This window comes from Equus przewalskii, chromosome 12 (genome assembly GCF_037783145.1).
Source record: "Equus przewalskii isolate Varuska chromosome 12, EquPr2, whole genome shotgun sequence".
Taxonomy (NCBI): domain Eukaryota; kingdom Metazoa; phylum Chordata; class Mammalia; order Perissodactyla; family Equidae; genus Equus; species Equus przewalskii.
This window is the reverse complement of record NC_091842.1, coordinates 5,175,112-5,197,733: the sequence shown is the minus strand read 5'-3', so window position 1 is coordinate 5,197,733 and position 22,622 is coordinate 5,175,112. Positions and strand designations below refer to the sequence as shown.

General features: G+C 45.3%; 1 protein-coding gene across 6 annotated transcripts in view; it reads left to right on the top strand.

Moving 5' to 3' along the window:
- The window catches only part of USP42 (ubiquitin specific peptidase 42), a 57,187-nt gene that overhangs the window by 32,701 nt on the left and 1,864 nt on the right, over positions 1–22,622 (top strand). For 3 of the 6 annotated variants that reach the window (XM_070567435.1, XM_070567433.1, XM_070567434.1), the window contains 15 exons: positions 5,212–5,322; positions 6,968–7,070; positions 7,989–8,056; positions 8,788–8,858; positions 9,747–9,829; positions 10,874–10,985; positions 11,837–11,977; positions 12,167–12,267; positions 13,594–13,747; positions 15,190–15,406; positions 15,494–15,906; positions 16,033–16,127; positions 18,013–19,506; positions 20,536–20,837; positions 22,495–22,538. In XM_070567435.1, coding sequence (XP_070423536.1) covers positions 5,212–5,322; positions 6,968–7,070; positions 7,989–8,056; positions 8,788–8,858; positions 9,747–9,829; positions 10,874–10,985; positions 11,837–11,977; positions 12,167–12,267; positions 13,594–13,747; positions 15,190–15,406; positions 15,494–15,906; positions 16,033–16,127; positions 18,013–19,506; positions 20,536–20,837; positions 22,495–22,502 — 3,473 coding nt within the window. In that variant the 3' untranslated portion in view covers positions 22,503–22,538. Of the gene's footprint in view, positions 1–5,211; positions 5,323–6,967; positions 7,071–7,988; positions 8,057–8,787; positions 8,859–9,746; positions 9,830–10,873; positions 10,986–11,836; positions 11,978–12,166; positions 12,268–13,593; positions 13,748–15,189; positions 15,907–16,032; positions 16,128–18,012; positions 19,507–20,535; positions 20,838–22,494; positions 22,539–22,622 lie in introns of all 6 variants that reach the window. The other 3 variants (XM_070567432.1, XM_070567429.1, XM_070567431.1) reach the window with 1 other exon arrangement.

The window sequence follows — 22,622 nt, the reverse complement described above, 5'->3', positions numbered from 1 at the left end:
ATTCTCTTTTTCACTCAGCATAATTCTCTGGAGATTCATGCAGGTTATTGTTGTGTATTAATAATTTGTTCCTTTTTATTGCTTAGTAGTATTCCATGGTATGGATATACCACAGTTTATTTAACCCCTCATTCAGTAATTGATCTCTGAGTTATTTCCGGTTTGGGGATTCTATAAACATTAGAGTGTACAATATATGTGAACATAAGTTTTATTTCTTTGGGATAAATGCCCAGGTCTGCAATTTCTGGGCCGTACAGTAGATGCATGTTTGGTTTTATAAGAAACTACCAAACAATTTTCCAGAGTGGCTGACCATTTTACATTCCCACCAGCAATGTATGAGGGTTCCAGTTTCTCTGCATTCTTGCCAGTTTTTGGTGTTGTCACTATTTTTCATTTTAGCTGCACTGGTATCTCATTGTGGTTTTAATTTGCATTTCCCTAATGCCTAAAGGTTTTGCACATCTTTCCATGTGCTTATTTGTCATCTGTATATCCTCTTTGGTGAACTCTTTCTTCATATCTTTTGCTCATTTTCTATTGCATTTTTTGTTTTTATATTGTTGAGTTCTGAGAGTTCTTTATATAGTCTAGATTCTAGGCTTTTGTCAGGTATGTAGTTTCCAAATATTTTTTCCCAGTCTGAAGCTTTTCATCTCCTTAATGAATCTTTCACAAAATGCAAGTTTTTAATTTTGGTGAGGTACAATTTTTCCTTTTATGAATTGTGCTTTGGTGTCAAGTTTAAGATCTCATTGCCTTGCCCTTGATCCTGAAGACTTTTATCCCATGTTTTTTTCCTAAAAATTTTATAGTTTTACATTTTATGTTCAGGTCTGTGATACATTCTAAGTTAATTTTTGTGTAGTGTGAGGTTTAGGTTGAGGTTATTTTTTTTGTCTGTGATATCCATTTGCTCCAGCACCATTGGTTGAAAAGGCTCTCTTTCATCCATTGAATTACTTTTGCACCTTTGTAAAAAAAAAAAAAGCAATCACTGGGCATCTTCGTGTGGGTCTATTTCTGGGTTCCCTATACTGTTCCGTTATGGTATGTGTCTGTCCCTCCACACAGTCTTTATTCTTGTATCTATGCAATAAGTCTTGGTATCAGATGGAATGATTTCACCTGCTTTATCTTTTTCAAAATTATTTTAGCTATTCTGGTTCCTTTGTCTTTCCATATAAATTATAGAATAATCTTGTCTATATCTACAAGAAAATCTTGTTGGGATTTTGAAAGGAATTATGTTAAATATGTATCTCGATTGGGGGAGTTGACATCTTTACTATGTTGACATTTCCAATCTGTGGACATGGTATGTCTCGCCATTTATTTAGATCTTCTTTGCTTACTTTCCCCAGCTGTGTGTGGTTTTTGGCATCCTTTGTCAGATTTGTACCTAATTCTTTTGTTTTTTGAGGGATGTAAGTGGTGGTGTATTTTTAACTTTGGTATCAACGTGTTTATTGCTGGTGTATAAATATACATTTGATTTTTTGTATGTTGATTTTAAATCCTGTTATCTTGACAAACACACTTATTAGTTCTAGGTGTTTTTTTTTTTTTTTTTTTTTTTGTAGAGTCCTTGGGTTTTTCTACATGGACAGTCCTGTCATATGCAAATAGGGTCAGTTTTACTTATTCCTTACTGATTGATATGCCTTTTATTTCCTTTTCTTGCCTTATTTCACTGGCTGGAACTTCCAGCACTATGTTGAATAAGAGTGATGAGAACGGGTATGCTTGCCTTGTTTCTCATCTTGGAAAAGCACTCAGTTTGATGTTAGCTGTAGGTTTTGTATATGCTCTTTACCAAGTCAAGGAAGTGCCTTTCTATTTCTGTTTTTCTGATTCCTGCTTTTTATCATGAATGAGTATTGATTTTTGTCAAATCCTTTTTCTGTGTCAGATTGATATGATTCCATTGTGACTGGAGAACACACTCTATATGATTTCAGTTCTCTTAAATTTGAAGGGGTTTGTTTTGTGGCCTAGGATATGGTCTGTCTGGGTAGATGTTCTGTGAGTGCTGGAATGTTTCTTCTGCTGTTGAGTGGAGTGTTCTGTGAATGTGGATTAGATCCCATTGGCTGATGGTGTTGTCAGGTTCTTCTATATCCTTGCTGATTTTCTGTCTGATTGTTCAATCAATTGTTGACAGGAGGATGTTGAGATTTCCAGGTCTAATTGTGGATTTCTCTGTGTCTGTTTTCAGTTCTATCTGAGTTTGAGTCATCTATTTTGCAGCTTTCTTGTTTGGTACAAACACATTTAGGATTGCTCTGTCTTTTTGGTGTATTGACTCTATATAATGTCCCTTTCTCTGGTAGCTTTCTTTGCTCTGGAGTGTACTCTATCTGCTGTTAATATGGCTATTCCTGCTTTCTTTGGATTAATGTTTGCATGACGTATCTTTTTCCATCTTTTTTCTTTCTGCCTGCCTGTATCATTACATTTGAAGTGAGGTTTTTTGTAGACAGCAGATAGTTGTCATGTTTTTAAATCTACTTTGTTAGTCTGGGTCTTTTAATTGGTGTATTTAGAACATTTACACTTAAGATGATTATTGGTATATTAGGACTTTAGTCTGCCATTTTTTATTTTGTTTTCTGTTCTCTGTTTTTCATTTCTATTTTCTTATCCCTGCCTTCCTGTGGGGTACTTGAATATTTTTGAGAATTGTATTTTGACTTATTTATAATGTTTTTGAGTGTATCTCTTTATTTAGTGTTTTTAGTGGTTGCTCTAGGTTTTCATTCCATATACATAACTCATTGCAGTCTACTGGTGCTGTCATTTTACCAGTTCAAGGGAGGTGTAGAAACCTTACCTCCTACCTCCCTTTACTCTCCCCTAGTTACCATGTAATTAAATAGTTCCTCTACATACATTTTGAACCACATCAGACATTGTTAAAATTTTTATTCCAAGTATCACATAATTTAGAAAAATCAAGAGAAGGAAAGCCTATTGTATTTGCCTGTATTTTTGATTGCCATGTGTTTTTCTTCCTCCTTGGTGTCCCAGGGTTCTTTTTTTTAAAAAATCATTTCCTTTTTGTTTAGAGAGCTTCTTTAGTAATTCTTTAAGGGTATGTCTACTGGTGACAAATTCTCTTAGTTTTGCTTCATCTGCGAATGTCTTGATTTTGCCTTCATTCCCGAGGGATATTTTCATTGGGTATAGGATTCTGGGTTGACAGTCCTTTTTCTTTCAGCACTTAAAAATTATTGTGCTGCTTCCTCTGACCTCCATGATTTTTGACGTGAAATCCACTGTCATTCAAATTGTTTTTCTCCTATAGGTAAGGTGTTGTTTTTCTTTCGCTGCTTTCAAGATTTTGTTCTGTGTCTTTAGTTTTCAGAAGGTTTCTTTGTTTTTTTCCCGTTTGGGGTTTGCTCAGGTTCTTGAATCTATAGAATTTTATCTTCTGCCAAATTTGGGAAAATGTCAGCCTTTATTCCCTGTAATACTTTTTCGGCCCAGCCCTCTCCCTCCTCTCCTTCTGGCACTCTGTTGACATGTGTGTTAGGTCTTTTGTTAGAGTCCCACAGGCCCCTGAGGCTCTGTTCATTTTTCCCCCCCAGTCTGTTTTCTCTCTGTTGTTCAGAGTAGGTAATTTCTCTTGCTCTGTCTTCATGTTCACTGATTCTTTCCTCTTTCATCTCCATTCTTCTGTTTAGCTCACCCACTTTGCTTATTTTGATTATTGTATTTTTCATTTCTAAAATTTCCATTTTGTTCTTTATATCTTTGTTGAATCTTTCTACATTTTTCATTTGTTTCTAGTGTATTCATAACTACCTGTTGAGGCATTTTTATCATGGCTGCATTAAAACCTTTGTTAGGTAGTTCTAACATCTCTGTCATCTCAGTGTTGACATCTATTCATTGTCTTTTTTCACTCCGTTTGAGAAATTCTTTGTTCTTGGTATGATGAGTGATAGTTGAAATCTGGGCATTTTTGTGCTATGTTAGAACACACTGGATCTTATCTGATGTCTGTTCTAGCTGACTTTCTCTGATACCACTCTGGCAAAGGAAGTAATATTAGGTGGAGGTAGAAGTCCAGCTTTCTTACTTGGTCTCTGTTGACACTCAAGGTTGGGTCTCCTTGTTCCTGCTGGATGGGCTTGGGAGTTCCTGCTCCTCGCATAGTTTCCCACTGACATGCAGTGGGAGTGGCTTTTGACCACTGGGTGGTAGTGAAAGTCCTGATTCTGACATTCCCCCAGTGGGGAGTTTGGAGGGGCGCCTCTCTACTGCTGGGTGGCAGTGGAAGTCCAGGCCCCTCGCTTGATCGTCACTGACACCGTGGGATGGGTGGTGCGATTTGTTATCACCCAGTGTGGATGAGGTTCCAGCTCCTGGTTCATCTTCCCTAATACTACTCCAGTGAGTGGGTTGGGATGCCTCTTTACAGCCTGGCCAGTGGAAGTCTAGGTTCCTCACTTGGCCTTTCCTGGCACAGGTAGGAGTGGGGCCAGAGTTTTTCTGTGGAGTTTGGCTGGAGTAGAGTGATTATTGTCTGAAGTTTTCTGTCTTGCTAGGCTTCCCTTTTCCCAGTCCTTTGAGCACGCCTTCCTTGGGGCTTTGTCCTCTCCATTTGTTGGTGTTTCTAAGTTACTGGCTTCTCCGGCTCCAAGTCTGGAATATATGAGGCACAAAAAAACCCCAGGGAACTCGGCACACTGTCATTCCTTGGGTTCTGAAGTTGCTCGCTTGTCTTTTGCTGTCTTTCCAAGCTTTCTTACCTTTGTCTCATATACAGCGTGCAGAGGTTTTTGTTGTACTCAGCCAGAGGAACAGGGAAAAGTACCTTTACTTTGTCTTCCCAGAAGTGGAATCTCCTTTTTCATGGGGTAGAGAATCCTGTGTTGACATTTTTAATACTTGAAAGATGTTACTCCACTGTCCTCTGTCTTGTGTTGTTTCTGACAAGGTCTCTTGTCAGTTTTACCTTTGTTCCTATGTACATAATGTTTTTATCATTGTTCTAAGCAATCAGACTGAGCGGTCCTTTGTGTAATTTTCTTTATGTTTCTTCTGTTTGGGGTTTGTTGAGATTCTTAAATCTGTAAATTTACTGTTTCAAATTTGCATAACTTTGAGTCATTTAAAAAAACTTCTGTTTATAACATCCCTTGATGTGTATATAGAGTCATATTTTGCTAATTTGGAGGATTATCATCTGTTATCTTTCAGGTCATGCAGAAGGATTTTGTATGATGTGTACAATGCAAGCACATATCACCCAGGCACTCAGTAATCCTGGGGATGTTATTAAACCGATGTTTGTCATTAATGAGATGCGGCGTAAGTATCATCTACAGTAGTTTACATTAGTATTTACTAGCTAGTTGGTCTTATTAGCCTAACTGGTAAAAATGAGTCCCTGTGTATGACAAAAAACAAACATTTTATCATACACGGATATGTCTTTAATAACAAATTTTAGTGAAACATTTACTATGTAAACACACTCGAAACCTTAAAGCAAAAGATGACAATATAATGCAGACAGTATTCAGTTTAATATAAGCAAATTTAAAATTTTTTAAAAACTCAGTTAATAAAAGCATTAAGTTTTACAATGATTTTTCCTCCCTAGATATTTGGATTTCTCTGCTGAATAATACTTCCTCTAATATTGTTCCACGGGTTTAAGTAGTTTTCAATTAATTTTAATTCAGTGAATGAATATTACATTATACATAGTGAGAGGAATTATCAAAATAAAGTTAATTATACTCTTAAAGAAAAATTCATACTCATAACAGCAAATTCGTGGATAAATTTCACTTTTACTATTTAAATTCTAAATGATTTTACAATTTTCTTTTGCATTGGAATGATCCTGATAGTTTACATGAAATTTTTTATACACTTTGTGTGTTTTTTGCAATAAGCTTTTACATCATCTCAGTTGACTGACTTGGAGTAAAAAATGCATGCAAATAAAAAAACCCTGACTCTTAATCTGGTATCTAGCTGGGTAATTATAGGGGTAGATAATTATACAGTGACAATGTATAATCCTTTTGCCTAAAAAGCTGCTGAAGATTAAAAGGTGTTATATTGGCCCCTTGGCGCTATTAACAGACCAGAGGAGACAATGCAAAAATTTTTTAAACATTGTCGGATCCTGGCAAAATTTTAGCCAACAGTGATTTTGTTTGTTTATATATGCATGGCAGGCGTGATTAGTATTTTTAAAGCTACTCTTTAAGAAAATGTCATTGCTCTATGTTTGTGTATACATAATCCACAAACATGCACACAAACACACACACACACATATACATACATATGTAGTTGAATCTTGAAATTGCCATTTTTGTAGGTCAGAACTGGTGAAATATTGGCAATATCATATGATTCAAGCTAATGTATATTTGTATAGTTCATACACAAAATTCTATATATAATGTTTTATCATGATATTATTTGTACTTTTGTGTCGTTTTTATTATTATATAATTTTGTATTGCAACTGTGTAGTCAATTAGAAACAGGACTGAAATGTTGCTGTGCAACTGACCGTGTAACATGTTCTGTGGGTTATTGGGATGGAATTTACATAGGTTCAGACATTTATGTTTTGCATGGCTTCTCTTAGGGAGATCTGGCACCAAATTTAAGATGTGTGCACTACCATAAGATTGTCAACAAATTTCTGAGACAATACAGCCAAAGTGAATTTATTCAAGTATAATTTTATGAACTTGCTGAAGATGGTTGAAGTCTCTGGGCTCTCAGAAACTCTAGCCAAGATGGGCTTTTCATGGTCTAAAGGGCATGATCCTAGCTGCTCTCAGGGTGGGGTTAGTGCTGTTTCCTCATAAAATAATTATCAAAAGTTTTCTAACCAACATACTGTCATAAGATACAACTTTTGGAGGGTACAGCCTGGGCATATCATATGTGATGATAAACCTTTGTTCTTCCTTAAACTTTCTAGGAATAGCTAGGCACTTCCGCTTTGGAAACCAAGAAGATGCCCATGAATTTCTTCAATACACTGTTGATGCTATGCAAAAAGCCTGCTTGAACGGCAGCAATAAGTGAGTACAATACGACAGAGCATCGCTCACTTCTCCCCCTGCGTTGCCGGCTCGCCAGAATTCAGTTCTGCCTTTTACGATGAATGTAGCAGGCGCTGTGTTTGCGTCAGCTCTTCACTTTGTACTGCGTCTTCCTCAAGTGATTTGCATTATTTAAAAATGGTTCACATTCTAAAAGGTGCGCTTACTATAACAATTTGGATTTTATTATAGATGATTATAGATGTCAGGAAATGAATATTGGTCTTGCCATTATTAATTGCTGAGTATCAGCATCCCTCTGCAGATCTAAAACTAATGACTTCTCCTTTCTAGTTGTGCCTGACATTTTCTCTGTTGACCTCCAGCCCCTGAAATCTGTATTTGTTCCCTGCGTCTTTCTCCCTCTGGTCAGTTACCAATTCCTGCAGTTTCTTCCTTAAAATCTAAGCGCAGACTCAAGAGGAAGATTGGAGAAGCAGTTAGATAGCAAGTCCTGCCCCACCTGCTGTTGCCTGAACACGCCTGGTAAATCTGTCCTATTCACATGGCTGCCAGTGCTGCCTGGCCAGGTGTCCGTCGGTCTGTGTGACGGTTGACGGCAGAACAGAGGAGAACACGGCACGCTGTCACCAGCCAGTCCTCACACTGTCACAGTCCTGCTCAGGGCGTCTTCCTCTTGCTGCTTGCTTCAGGGCCCAATTCCTGCCTTCATTTCAGAGTCCCTTCCTAATATTATCCTCCCTCCCCGACCCTCACTGTGGTCTGTTCCGGCAAGACTGTTCTCTGGCTGCCACGTATACTGATGTATTTTTATTTTGTGGCTCTCCTGTTTGAATTCTCATTCTTTTATAGATGTACGTGCTTTGAAAATCTGATCGTAGTGTTGGTACTTTTTGTAGAACTCTTCTCTCACATTACTCTTCGACTGTTTTTCAGATTAGATAGACACACCCAGGCCACCACACTCGTTTGTCAGATATTTGGAGGATACCTAAGATCTAGAGGTAAACTTTTGTTTAAAAGTTGATAAAGTGATGCCTGCATGTGGTTTAGGAAGGGCAAACAGTAGGAAAGAGTTAATAACGCAGACTGGGTCTCCCTTCCAGCCCAGACCCCATCCCTCTTCCCCAACGGCAGCCCCCGGCCCACTTGTAGTCTATCCTTCCAGTGGTGTCCTGTGCACAGGCAGACTGGGAACACACTAGGTACACCCCTTTCATTTCTGTTAGTGTTCGAAACCCTTTCACAGTTCAGCACATATAGGGCTGACAGTCTTTCACACTTGCAGTGGTAGGCCATTTATTTTACTTCCCTATCAGTGGATATTTAGGTTGTTTCTAATTTTTTTGTTGTTGTTACCATCATTGCTTCATTGAACATCCTTGTACACATGCCTTTATGTCCATATAGAAGTGTATATATGTAGGATAAACTCTTAGTATTAGAATTCTTGCATCAAAGGGTGTGTGTATTTTAAATTTTGGTACTGCCATATTGTCCTTCCAAAAGCTTATACCAGTTCACCTTACAGCCAACAGTGTGTGTGGGCCAAATTCATGACACTTTGACTCACGCTGTGTAGTATTAAGATTTTTTGCCCAATCTAAGAGGAGGAAAATGTACCTTGTTTTAATTTATTATTTTGAAATAGCATTTTGTGTTCTGTCATTTCAGTGGTTGGTGTTGCCACAATGATTACACTTTGCTCATGCTTTGCATTTTGTTTTTATTTCAGTCAAATGTTTAAATTGCAAAGGTGTCTCAGATACTTTTGATCCATATCTTGATATAACATTGGAGATAAAGGTAAACTTCATCATTGTTGTGGTAGTTAAGTTGAAAAAAATCAGTCATACTTTACATAACTTTATGTATTTATAGTTCATTTATAATGTAGACTACACTTGTTAGAGAATATGAATTGAAAATTTCATATGCTAAGACTTTATTTAGAGGTGACTGTTTAAGCTTTGCAATAGGCATCACTCAATCTTTTTTATTACCCTTTGACTTCTCATTAATACATCTTAATAAAACCAGATTCTAATGCCAATATTAGCCAAATTTAGATGGGGATTATTCTATAGAAAATGTTTTGCTTCTTGCATTTTCCAAACTCCTATTTTTTGTTGTTCTTAAGCTTTTCTTTTTCTGATTGCAAGTGTAATACATGCTTGTGATGAAGCTGAGAAACATTGCAGATATGTATAAGATCCCTTTCCACCAAATGAATTCTCGTGAACTCTGACATAAACTGTTCCAGAACACATTATTTGCTGTTTATAAAAATGGGATTACACCTCATGTCTGTTTGGCCACTTGCTATTTTCACTGAAGTCTCCTTGAGGCCCTCTGTGGGCTCTGGCAGTGCTGTGGCGGTCCAGTGAGTGGATATACCACAGTTTACGGGCCTGACTCCTGGCTGGTAGATAATTTGGTTTGTTTCCAGTTTTATGCTATTTTTAAATCATGCTGCAGCAAGCAACCTCGACATGTTTTTGTTGACTTTAACTTGCTCGTTTTTCCACGGGAGGGGAAACGACTTGGTGTGTACATGTATAAAAGTGGACATCATAATCAAAGAAAAGTTTCTTTTTACGTAAAAGTTCACATTGGCTTTTATACTTTTGAAGCTTCTTTTCTCTGGCAGTGGCAATGAGTGTTAATGTGGCATTGATGCTGTTCTCTTCGCAGGCTGCTCAGAGTGTTAACAAGGCCTTGGAGCAGTTTGTGAAGCCGGAACAGCTTGACGGCGAGAACTCATACAAGTGCAGCAAGTACGCTGGAGGGTGTCGGTGCTGCGGGGGGGAGGCCGGGCGGCTTGGGCTGAGGAAGTGCAGTGGTCTCAATAGCCCCTCCAGACTCCCTTCAGCTTCCATTAGCATCTGGGGAGGCCCTGGGCCTCTAGTTTCCAAGGGCCAGAGCACGTGTGTCTCAATGTTTACGCTCTCTAGAGACGTGCATCTCTGCCCTTGGGCGGCACGTGCCTGGTTACTGGGAAGGTCTGGCGGCAAGGGAGGTAGGATTACCCGCCACCACACGTTAGTGCTGCCGCGTGGGAAGGCGTGGCTTGGGATGACCTGTGTGTGTCGAGCAGCGTTTTCACTGACTCTCCTGTTATAAAAGGGTTGGGCTGGAGTGGGGAGTCACTTTCTCCCAGAGTAGTTAAGGATCTTTCTTGTGGTGGTTTCCCAGGATTTGGGGTAGTATATGCTAGAAACCTCTACTTTTGGTTATTCATTAATATCTTTCCCCAAGAAATCAAGAGAGCCTATTTTAAGAAAGCACTATTTCGTAGGCTGTAAGTAGGTTTCCATGTTATAGTCAGATAACATAGATGTAATCATGACTAACGAATATGCATGTTGCGGGGAGGGAGGCTCCCTGCTTCCCAGGACCACAGGGATCTCTCCTTTGTTTTAACTCCATGGACATTTCTGACCTTTACTTTTCCTCCTTTTGTATCTGGGTGGGGCTTTGTTTTCACAGAATTATTGCAGCCTGAAAATGTAGCAATTTTTAAGTTTGTTTTGAATCAAGAGAAACTTGTTATTAATCTAGTTTTAAAATTATCAGTGCCCTTTGTTACTTGACATCTCAGAATTGTCCTATCTTCCTTTTTTCTTTCATACTAATTAAGCAACTTCCCCCTGTATTTTAAATTTTAATATTTTCACTCTTGGTTAAAAGAGGTGGTGTTTCTCATCTAGTATCCTTCTTTTGGAAACTTAGAGTGTTTCAGAGAAATAACAAGGGAAAGACTAAAAAGCAAAAAACGACGAACTAATCTTCTTAATTCTTTGTTTCTGTTTTTTTTCAAGGTGTAAAAAGATGGTTCCAGCCTCAAAGAGGTTCACTATACATAGATCCTCCAATGTTCTCACACTTTCTCTGAAACGCTTTGCAAATTTTACTGGCGGAAAAATTGCTAAGGTATGTAGATGATATTATTAATAACCTTTTATGTTGAGCCTTTCAAGGCTTAAGTGTCAGTAGCTATTAAGGGTTATAAATGACGTAATTGAACAATTTTGTTACCTGATTTTCTGAGTTCTTCCAGCACTTGTAATGGAAAAAAATGTCGAAGAATTGCGGAAGGAGTTTTGTGTGTGTTTGAGTGACGTGGTTTTTTCTCTGTCTGTTAGCTGGTTAGACCTGATGATGATGACGTTGGTGACTATCATCTGCATTTGTGCTTCACAGTCAGTGAAGGTACCGCGTGGGTACAGGGAGAGCTAGTGTCATTTGAAATCCAGAGAGGACTTCCCTGCTCGCTCTTGCCATTCTTTCATCCAAGTTCGTTTTTCGTTTGCTCAGGTGTTTTCTGATTGGCAGTACACTGAATTTTCCCATCTTCTTCCCACTTTCTGAAGATTGAAAGTGGTCAGAAATTCAGTAGCATGCAAGAGAAATAAACAGTCCTCTCCTAAATTATTAAAAATAAAAATAAGTGATGACTAAAGTCCAGAGATGTCATTCTGTTACTATCTCCTTTGATAGATTTGAAGAATTCACTTAATGTGGATCCTTATTTGCTTAAAGGAAATAAAGAACACAGTGGGACTGCTTTAAATACACTTAGATTCCGGTGTGCTCCAGGTTGATCGTGTCTTTTGAAATGTGGTTCAGCATGTTAGGTTTTTGCTAGAACATCATACGGTAGTGTTCTGCGGTTCTCCTCCGAGGGGTCTCCTGCCCTACCCGCATCTAAATAACCCACACCTGAATGCGTGGAACGATCTGTGCTTTCAGAAATGATGTTTCCTCTCTCCGTTTCTGTTTAGGATGTGAAATACCCTGAGTATCTTGATATTCGACCATACATGTCTCAACCAAATGGAGAACCAATTATTTATGTTTTGTATGCAGTGCTGGTACACACTGGTTTTAATTGCCATGCTGGCCATTACTTCTGCTACATAAAAGTAAGTTGTGAGCGTTTGCTCGTGACTGTATTTACAGTGCACTGTAAGGCAGCACCGGCATCCTTGGGAGGAAGGGTGGGGCCTTTACAGTTGACATGTGGGAGTCCATCTTCCTTACGTTTTCCTTGATTGGTGTTCCCTGTTTACCCAATTACATCTAATCTCTCTTTTATTGGCTCTCTTTTGCAGGCTAGCAATGGCCTCTGGTATCAAATGAATGACTCCATCGTATCTACCAGTGACATTAGATCGGTACTCAGTCAACAAGCTTATGTTCTCTTTTATATCAGGTATTGTCAGGAAAACAAATTTTCACATTTTCTGTAACATCATTTCTTGTCATCTCATCAACATATTTAAATTCAATATTGATTTTTGGTTTTTTGGTTGGTTTTTTTTTTTTTTTTTTGAGGAAGATTAGCCCTGAGCTAACATCTGCCACCAATCCTCCTCTTTTTGCTGAGGAAGACTGGCCCTGAGCTAACATCTGTGCCCATCTTCCTCTACTTTGTATGTGGGACACCCATCACAGCATGGCGTGCCAAGCAGTGCCATGTCTGCACCCAGGATTGGAACCAGCGAACCCCGGCCGCCAAAGTGGAACGTATGCGCACTTAACTGCTGTGCCAGCCCCTTCTGATTTTTTTTTTTTAAACAGCAGCTTAATGGCGCTGGGAGAGTTTTGAGTCTGGATTATGAGTGTGCTTTAGCTCCTAGCTCTTTGGCAGATTAACAATGAAACATGCAGAGGAAGGGAAAGCTGATAGCCAAGGAGGGTAGGCTTCTGCTGCTTCAGCAAATGGGGTGGGCCTGGGGGCCAGGGAGGCAGTGGGTGGAGGCCTCAGGAAGGGGACTCTGAGTACCTGGGTGCCGTCACCTCACAACCTCACTGAGCACGGGCAGCCAGCCACCTGCCTGGGCCAGCACCAGCACCCCTGCTCATTTCTCTCCTGTTGCTGCTGCATACTCTGACTCAAGAATCCCATTTCTGGAAATGTACGGCCTTGGGAAAAATCTGATGGGTGCTCCAAGGTTCTCCTTTGTAGTAGCTGAAAATTAAAGAACATCCTAAAATTTCTAGCAGAATGATCATATAAAGTGTGGCATATCCATATGTTGAAATATTATCCAGCTGTTCAAAGTGATTTTTATGAAGCTTTTTTTAAATGAGAAAGTGTTCAGTATATATGGAAGAAAAGCAGTTTGAAATTTTAACACACTGGTATTGAGAAAATCAGTACAAGCTAAAGCCTGAAGGGTAAGCCACTAAATCTGAGTAGTAGATGCCTCTAAGGGGTGGGATGAGGCCCAGGAGTTTTTTTTCCTAACTTTTCTGGATATTATAGATCTTCTATAATAGTATGCATTTATAATTAGAAAAATATAAACAAACAGAAAAGAAAAAAATATTCAGATAGTGGCCTCTTCAGAATACACAGTTCAAAGTACCATTTGCCCGTTTACCCTTGTTATCTGAGCATCCGACATGGCCTAAAGGGAATCCTGTGTGTAGCTCTGTACACTGCAGCATGTCAGTCTGTCAGAGGGCTTATAAGTGGGTCTCTTCTAAGGATGCGTCCTTTGTAACCCTAAGTAATATCACTCTTTCTCCCCAGGTCCCATGATGTGAAAAATGGAGGTGAACTTACTCATTCCACCCACAGCCCCGGCCAGTCCTCTCCCCGACCAGTAATCACTCAGCGGGTCGTCAACAACAAACAGGCCGCACCAGGGTTTATCGGACCACAGCTTCCTTCTCATATGATAAAGGTAACGTTCTGTAGGCGGGATATCACCTTGATGTTAATTTTTTCAAATGTGTCGTTCAGACCCTCTAGCTAACATTGCAATAGTTGTCATGTCCTCATATACAACTGAATTTGTCAAAAAAGTTTATTCAGGTCATTAATTATAAAATGCTTCAAATATACAGGAAATCTCAGAGTATGGATATAGTGATCAAGAAGAAAGTCTGGGTATAAGTATATTTACATGCTAGAGATTTTAGCTCCTGCTTTGGACTCCGCTCACTTAATGAAGTAAATATTTGGGGATTCTTGATTAATGCTAGACTCTAGGAAAGTGACCCTTTCACAAAAGAACGCTTTAATGATGTCCATTTAGCCCTTTCAGGAGGGTGGCCTTTTCTCTCTGCCATTGGCTCAGTCTGTCACACTCCCGATGGCCTCTCAGCGAGAACTGACAGTGTGCCTGGATCTTCCTAGAGTGGAGGCCTAATTCTTGCTAGAAGTACCAGTTGAGATCGTAGACTGCCTGTCTACATGTAGGAGTCATCCCTGTCGTCTGTGCTTAGTGTCTTCACAGCTTGCAGTTTAATTTGTTTGGGATCAGTGAACAAATTGTCCGGTTATATGCTGTTTCTTACGGACGTCGGACAGAGTTTGGATTGTAGCGGGAGTCACAAAATAAAGTGCCTTTGGGAGTGGGCCGTGCCTTGGGCTCCCGTGTGGAGCTCTTCTTACAGTGCCATCAGGACACTGGCTGACTGGAGAGGACGTGCCCTCTTTTGGGGGTGCTGCTGTGGATTTTCCAGGAGCCTTTTTTTTTTTTTTTTCCATGAAACTTTCCAGTGTTAAGATGGCAGCTAATTCAGATATTTAAGAAAACATCACGAAGGCCAAACAGAATTCACCCATGAACCAGATTTGTCCCATGGCCACCGGTTTGCAGCCTCTGGGGCACAGCAGCAGTAGCTGGAATCTGGAGCAGAATAATGGCCTGAGAGGATTCAGAGACATCCTGGGGGGAGGGGTGGCCTAGCGAGTGGTGTCTGAAGCAGCTCTTCTGTCCCCAGCTCCCTGGGCCAGTCGTAATTCCCTGCTGGCTGCTGCTTCCGTCTGCCTTACAGCCATGGGCTCCCAAGAAACCCAACCAAGGAGAGCATATGTGACTCCGTGCCCAAAGGGGCCTGTTCGTTTCTGTCAGATTGGAGCAGAAGATGGGGGCCTGGGGGTTGTTCTCTGACAAAAACAGTTGTCCCTATTTATTGCTTAATTTCCAGAGAACCATGACCTATGAAAGGTTTACGGTGGGCAGGAGCGGATGAGAGGAGGGGTGTTTCTAGATGCGTGCAACTTGTTACTCATAAAAAGAAAAAGATGACCAAAATGGGAAGGGCCCACAGCCAGAATGGACTCTGTGTCTGGGACTGTTTCTAGAACTCTCACCCGATGTGGTCTTCTTCCTTCCAGAACCCACCTCACTTAAATGGGACCGGACCATTGAAGGAGACGCCGAGCAGTTCCATGTCGAGTGCTAATGGAAATTCCAGCGTCAGCAGGGCTGGTCCTGTTAATGCTTCGACTTCTGTTCAAAACTGGTCAGTTAACAGGCCCTCAGTTATTCCAGAACATCCCAAGAAACAAAAAATCACGATCAGTATTCACAACAAGTTGCCTGTTCGCCCAGGTCAGTCTCAGCCTAACCTCCACAGCGGTTCTTTGGAGAACCCACACAAGCCTGTGCCCTCCTCTCCCATCACCGCTTCTCCCGCAGTGCAGTCTACCTCCAGTGCGCCCGCCGCGCCGGCCTCCAGCAAAGTAGCGAAGCAGATGACCCCGGCTGAGTCCTGCGCCACGCCGGTGATGAACGGCAAGTCCAAGCTGAACTCAAGCGTCCTGGTCCCCTATGGTGCCGAGTCATCTGAGGAGTCGGACGAGGAGGCCAAGGGCCTCAGCAAGGAGAACGGTCTGGGTACGACCGAGAGCTCGCCCTCTTCTGCTCAGGGTGCCGAAGACGACGAGGCCTCTCAGCACGAACTTCTAGAACCTGCTGCTCTAAATGGTGCTAATAGTACAGACGGCGACCTGAAAGAGAACGGTCTGTCATTTGATGGTGCCAGTTGCCAAGTCCAGCCTGCTCTACACTCGGAAAATCCCTTTTCTAAGGCAAACGGTCTACCTGGAAAGGTGGGTGGGGGCCAGGGGCGGGGAGCGCAGGCTGTGCCTCGACTCTCAGTTACGGCAGTTCACCTGGCTAGGTTAGGGGCACCGAGTGGCCACTAGAGTTGAAATATCTTCATTTTTTTATTGTAGTTGATGCCTGCTCCTTTGCCACCTCTCCCAGAAGACAAAATCTTAGAGACCTTCAAACTTAGCAACAAAACGAAAGGCTCGGCAGATGGAACGAGGTAAAATAATACATTAGAGCAAATGGAAGCTCATGGCGGAAAGCCACAGTAGTGCCTGTGGATGTGTCACTGTTTTTGCTCTGGGGAAGTGTTACAGTGACCCTTCTGAATCCTGGAATGTTTGAATAATGATCAATAGAATTTGTTAATTTGCCTTTTAGAAAAGTAAAGAAAAAATTTATCAGAGGCTGATAGTCCATGAAAACTGGGTACCCGAACCTGGCACTTTCTTCTCCACAGCCTCGTGTCTCTGGGAAGGGAGCTTAACACACCTCTGAACTTGACACCTGGCTCTGTCTCATTTAATCCCCCTAATGACAAATGTATGATGATGTATGAAGGCTAGACGTCAGGGGTTCTCCACTCTATCAAGCACCAAATATTTTGCTATGCCACCTCTAGAATTCTGAAATCAAATTCACAGATAAAACAATCTGCCTCCACACCTAATTTAAAAAAAAAAAGAAATCAGTATGTTGACCTAACTGGGATGTAGTGGGAATAACAGGAAAGGAACTTGTACACGCAGTGGTAGTTCAGTCTGTAGACAGCCAGGCGAGACCCCACTGCCGTGGGACGCCGTGACACCGCGGGGCCTCGCGGCTGTGCACAGGGCTGCCGCGGAAATGACAGTTTAGACTGTGGCCTGATGTCAGGAGCTGTGTACCAGGCACAGATTCGCCATCAGGGATGTGACGTCCTCGTAGTGGGCAACTTCTGGTGAAGTTCTGACCAACTCTGGATTTACACGGTCGTGTTCCTGGAAAAATCTAGTGTCCATGAAAACGGCCAATAATATAACCAGGGTTTCAGCCCCTCGAGACATGGATGTGGGACACTTGGGTGTTATGTGGGACTTCCTGCCTTGCCCCCTGCCCACTAGTGCTCCCCATCGTGACAACCCAGAAATGCAGCCCCCATTGCAGAATGGCCCCCGGCGTGGGCGTGCCCTCGCTGAGAACCTCTGTTAGGAAGGCTTAATTATTAAAACAGAACGGAGCCTTCTGGTAGGCGGAGGACACTCACTGCCCGCTTACCTTAAAGGTGGACCAGCTTGAAGACGTAGTCGCTTGCACGAGGCCTTTCCTTTTGTTTCTTTCCTAGTCCAGCTCAGTTTCTCCTCAAATGTGGTGTGTGAGGGTTCTTACAGATGCTTGTGTAAACGAAGCCACGCCTCGTACCCGAGCGTGCTGCTCTGCGTGCTGACGGGAGACTCACTGCCGCGCTCTGGGCACCTCGTCTCTGTTGACTCGTCCTGGTTCTCTCTCCCAGATATTTTGCCACTAAAAAGTAGGGGCCACGCCAGGCTTTGTATTGTTTCCTGGCGACTTTCCTTAACCTTGGGAAAGCATCAAAAGCTCCACAGCAATCAGGGGCCGAGTTCATGTGCCACAGAAGGTTTTCCTGAAGCCTCTGGCTCCGCACCGGTACACGTGGTTCACAGAGCTGTTGGCTCTGTCTGGAGGCAGCTCCTCCCACTTGAGGCTCCGAGAGAAGCTCAGAGAAAAGGGACCCAGAGGAGGAGGAGGGGCCCCAAACATCGCTTGACTTTTTTAATAGCTCTTAAAAGAGTTATTAGGAAGAATTAGAAGTATATCTGAAAGCAGGAGGCACCAGCCCTGCGGAATTATCGTTGCTGCAAGATGGGGTAGAAGGTCGGCTGGATAGAAAATTTTATATTTTTTATTTAATGAGGGAAAGAGAAAACTTGAAATTTCCAGAAATGATAAGCCCAGTATTGGGTTTCAACCAGATATATTAAAGGCGTAAAGTATTTAGTACAGGGATGCATTGAGGTGTTTGTCCCTGCAGGGCAGTGACGAAACCCCATAAGTAGTCAGGCAGATGACTGATCTGTGTGTTTCTTTGTTTTGCCGGGCTGCAGTCCAACCCGGACCGAGGAGAGCCCTGCCGAGAGTCCGGAAGCAGCCCCGGAGGCCGGCAGCCCCGCTCCTGACGCCCGGGACAAGCTGCAGACGCTCACGAGTCTCAGCAGCAAGCTGAAGAAGGCTCTGCTGCTCTCGGAGCCCGGCAGCAAACCCGCCAAAGACGACGTCGCCGAGAGCGTCTCCGCGGAGCCCGCCGAGCCTCTGCCCAGCACCGCCGTACTCTGTAACAGCAGCATGAGCGCCGCTGGGCACGATCAGCTCGCTGCACTCTGTGAGCCCGCGGATCTGACAAACGATCCGAGCAGGCCATCGCAGGCCGCAAAGGGGGCGTTACTGGAGAGTCCCCGGGACTCAGCAGCGATGGAGACGGTGGGGAGGCTGAGCCCGAGTCCCTCAGCGCGTGCCGAGGGTGACGGTGAGCATGAACTCTCAGTGTGCAGCGGTTGCGACAAGTGCACGGCCGTGGAGGACCCTTCCAAAAGCACAGGCGCGTCTGCAGAGGAGTCGCCCTCTCCTCAACTAGACACGATCACAGAGGGTCCTCCCGAGGGGGTCCCTGAACACAGTAACAGTGAGAGAGGTGAAGAAAATAAGGTTGCGCAGAAAGTTCAGGATCATTCTCCAGTTAAGGAAAAAATCAGTACTCTTAGAAAAGTTGATCGAGGACATTATCGCAACCGAAGAGATCGCTCCTCCAGTGGAGAGCGCGCAAGGGAAAGTAGGAGCAAGACCGAGGACCGTTATCACAAAAAACGGCACTCCTACGTGAGAGAGCGGGCTAAGCAGGAGCGCTACCGGCCGGAGCACTGCAACGGGAGCCAGCACCAGCCCTGTCACGGGGAGAGGGGCAGCCCCAGCGAGCACCGCTCCCTGGGCAGGTACGGCCACCACCACTCTCGAAATAGAGGTGGGTCAGACCAGGAATGGAGCAGGTACCACCACTCAGAAAGCGAACACTCCTGGGGCCGGGAGAAATACTACCCGGAGAAGATGAGGTGGGACAAGTGCAGGTATTACCACGACAGGTACGCCCCCTACGCGGCCAGGGAGGTGTGGGAGTGGAAGCCTTTCCACGGCGACCGCGAGTATGACAAGGCGGGTCAGTACGCCAGCCGGCCGCACAAGGACTACTCGAAAAGCAGGAAGGGCTATGAGTTGCTTGCTAAAGAAAAGGGCCGACACCACTTCAGCAGCCCTCGAGCAGGCCCGTCCCACGTCCTTCCTCTGTACCCCGAGAAGTACGCCCAGGAGAAGGTTGCACTTGTAGCTGAGGACAACACTTACCACCTCGCCGATCGGTTTCACGAACACGAAACTGTCAAGGCACGGAAGCGGAGATACGATAGTCTAGAAAATGCTGACAGTCACATAGGAAAGAAAGCCTGGAGGAGCTTACCACGGGACCCTTTAGAAGAGCCTAAAGTGAAGAAGCACAAAAAATCAAAGAAGAAAAAGAAATCCAAAGACAAACACCGCGATCGAGATTCCAGGTGAGGGGTGGGCCGCGCGGCGGGCCATGCGCCCGGGCGGCTCCGTGGGATTTCTCTCCCAACGCAGCGTAGTGGCCAGCAGAGGGCTGCGTCGCTTTTATATTAGTTTGATTTCTATTCTTCATCTCTCTGTGGGTTTTCAGGTTTCACTATTTTTAGATGCTCTGCTTTTAAGCTATATCTTATTTCACAGTGTTGTAAAATGCCTAAAAACCTCATTCTTTAAAATGATATCCTGCCACTTTCGGTTAATGCTTCGTGACATCTAGGGGTAAGTGTGCAGCATTCAGAAAATGCAAACATGGGAGTTGGCGTCAGTCGGTACTAATTATTTGTCTGATGTAGTTACATCTTCACGTCTGTTAACACTTCCTTCAAATTCACTGACTACCAGGTGGGCAGGAATGGGGGGCCACTGTCCTCTTGCTGTTCCACTGGGGAGCTGCGACACGTCACTTGTTGCCTTTGTCTATTTTTCTGTCTCCATTTCTCAATTTGAAATCTATTTAGGAAGTTTGTTTTTGTATTTTTAAAAAGTTAAATTGGTTGGCACTTGTCTTGCAAGTGACTTATCCGTGATGAGATGGAGGAGCACAGACAGAATTACTGCTCGTTTTGTTCTAGGCCTGGGACGTCGCTGGGGGAAAGATTCGCAAAGCCCATAGGGAAGTAGACGGTGGTTACTTGGGAAAGAGAGAAGTCACTCCCCCCCTCCTCTGTGCTTGAGACACCTGGCAGAAATGTTTGCTCCCTCGGCCCCTAGTTTCCAGGACCGTTAGCGAAATCCTCCCGCTGGCGTTTGGCCAGCCCCTCGCTCCGAGCGAAGCTGAGGGCAGTGGTGGGTGGGGTTGCCGGCGGGGAATTTACGAGCCTGGGATTAAAAAATCCTTAGAATGAAAACAGAGGACACGGTTTTCGTCGGGTCAGAGTTTTGGCTGGGCTCGCGTCAGGAGTGGCGGTGGCGGCTGTGACAGCCGAGGCCCCGGCCCGGGGTCGCGCGGAGGTGTGAGCTCTGCCGCTTCTTCGCAGGCACCAGCAGGACTCCGAGCTGTCGGGAGCGCACTCTGACGCCGACCTCCACAGGCACAGGAAGAAGAAGAAGAAGAGGAAGAGGCACTCCCGCAAGTGCGAGGATGCGCTCAGAGACTCAGGGCTGCGCCTGGCCAAGGCCGCCGCCTGCGAGACTGTCGCCCGCTTCCGGAGGGCGGCCGGCGGCTTCCCGCTCGCCGAGGGCCTGCCTCTGGAGGGCGCCGGGCCTTTCCGCGAGAACACGAAGGCCTTCCGCGTGGAGAGCAGGGCCGACAGGTGTCGTCTGTCGGAGTGCGGCCAGGGTAAGAGGAGGTGCTCGGAACTAAGGACACGCAAACTCTGTCGGGAGGGGCGGCGCACGGGGGAAGAAGAGCCTGCGGTCCGAAGGGTGCGGAGCCCCGCGTGGTGGCCCTGCTCCCTGGCGTTTCCCGCGAGCCGGGCCCCAGAACTTCTGCGATCGCCCTCTGGGACTCAGGGCTCTGCTGTCTGAGTGTCTCCTGGAGGCCCAGAACTTTTGTTTTTAAGCCACTTTTGACAGAAATGTTTTTGCAGTCTGTCTGTCTCTAAATCCTTACCGCGCCCCGCCCCCCCCAGGCATGGCGAGTGTGACCCAGGGCCCAGTCGCCCTCCCTGCTCCCGGGGCACCTCAGGCAGCTGCTCCCCTCTCCGGCGGGCTTCGGGGCCTCTGGCCCCGGGGAGAGCGCCTGGCCAAGGGTGGGGGGTCCCAGGCGGCCGAGGGCAGGGGTTGGCACCCTGCGCGGCGAGAGCGGCATTGGTCAGCGCTCAGGGAAGTCTGAGGCAGCGAATCACGGTTCACAGAGAGTTCAGCGGGACAGGCCGGCCACTCACTCGGTCGTCACACGGCCGGTTGCTCAGTCACACGGCCAGCAGCACCCGGCCCAGTGTGGCCCACGAGCTGAGACCATGTCGGCTGGCCTTTCGCCAGGAGAGTTTGCCAGCCCCTGCCCTGGACCCCCAAGGTGCCCTTTCGTGACTGCCCTGTCATCTTGGTTGCCCAGAGGCCTTTTCGTTCCCAACTCTGGGATTTGGGTGCGATGTCGTGTGTTACGGGGGCAGGCCCATCCCCTCCGGTGGCCCACAGCCCATGATTGTTGGTTGAAGAGGGGCCATCTCAGCTAGGTGGTCCCACAGAGCATCGGTGCTAGGAGGGCACCGGGTGACCTGAGGGATGGACTGTTCCCCCGCAGGGCAGTGCCGTGGGACGTGCTGCGGGCACTCCGTGAGGCAGGGTGCCTTCCCCAGTGGCAGTGACGCTGCAGCCGGGTGGCGCCGTTTCTTTAAGAAATTAATTCCGTGCATTTCAGATTGGCTTCCCCGAGCACTTCAGGAGTTTGGGGAAGGGCTTGGGAGGGAAAGGAGGTTGAGGGTGGACTCTGGTAGGTGGCACTTGTGGCCTAGACATGAGTCTCCAGGGGCTCAGTCAGGCTTCTTGTGGAGCAGTGGCCCTGTGTCCCTGTCCTTGGTCCGGGTGCACCCCGTGATGGTGTGCACCTGTGCTTCCGCCCGAGCGGGCTGAGCAGCCCGTGTGCCCGTCCCGTCCCGTCCTCCCCTAGAAGGGCCACCCGCTTGGCCTTCTGTGCGACTGGCTGAGGACAGGCCCCCCTGCCTGTCTGCCACAGGCCCTCCGGCCTCGTGCTGCAACCGCTCCCCTCTCCCCTGCTCCTGTTCTCGGCCCGCGGGTTGCGCTCCTCCTGGCAGACGCTGCTCTCTGACCCGCCCGCGGGCCGCGGCCTTCCGTGAGCCGCGCCACATCCTGCTTTCACTGGGACCCTGGAGAAGTAGCTACATGACAGCGTGGCCTCCTCAGCCTCAGGTAGCAGGGATCTCGGGCGACAGTCAGCTGCCGGGCCCGGTTGGGGGTGTGATCATTGGTGCGCACGGCGTAGGCGCCCGCTGTCGCAAACCACCGTTAAGTTTTTCCTGACCTTTGCTTTCTAGGTGATTGAAAACTTGGCCTCCAGACAAAAACTTCACTAGTTCTGGTAAGCTCCTCTCCTGTCTGTGTGTCTCATCGGCGCCGTGGCCCTGGGGGACGCGGGTGGAGCTGCGCGAGCGGGGGCAGCAGA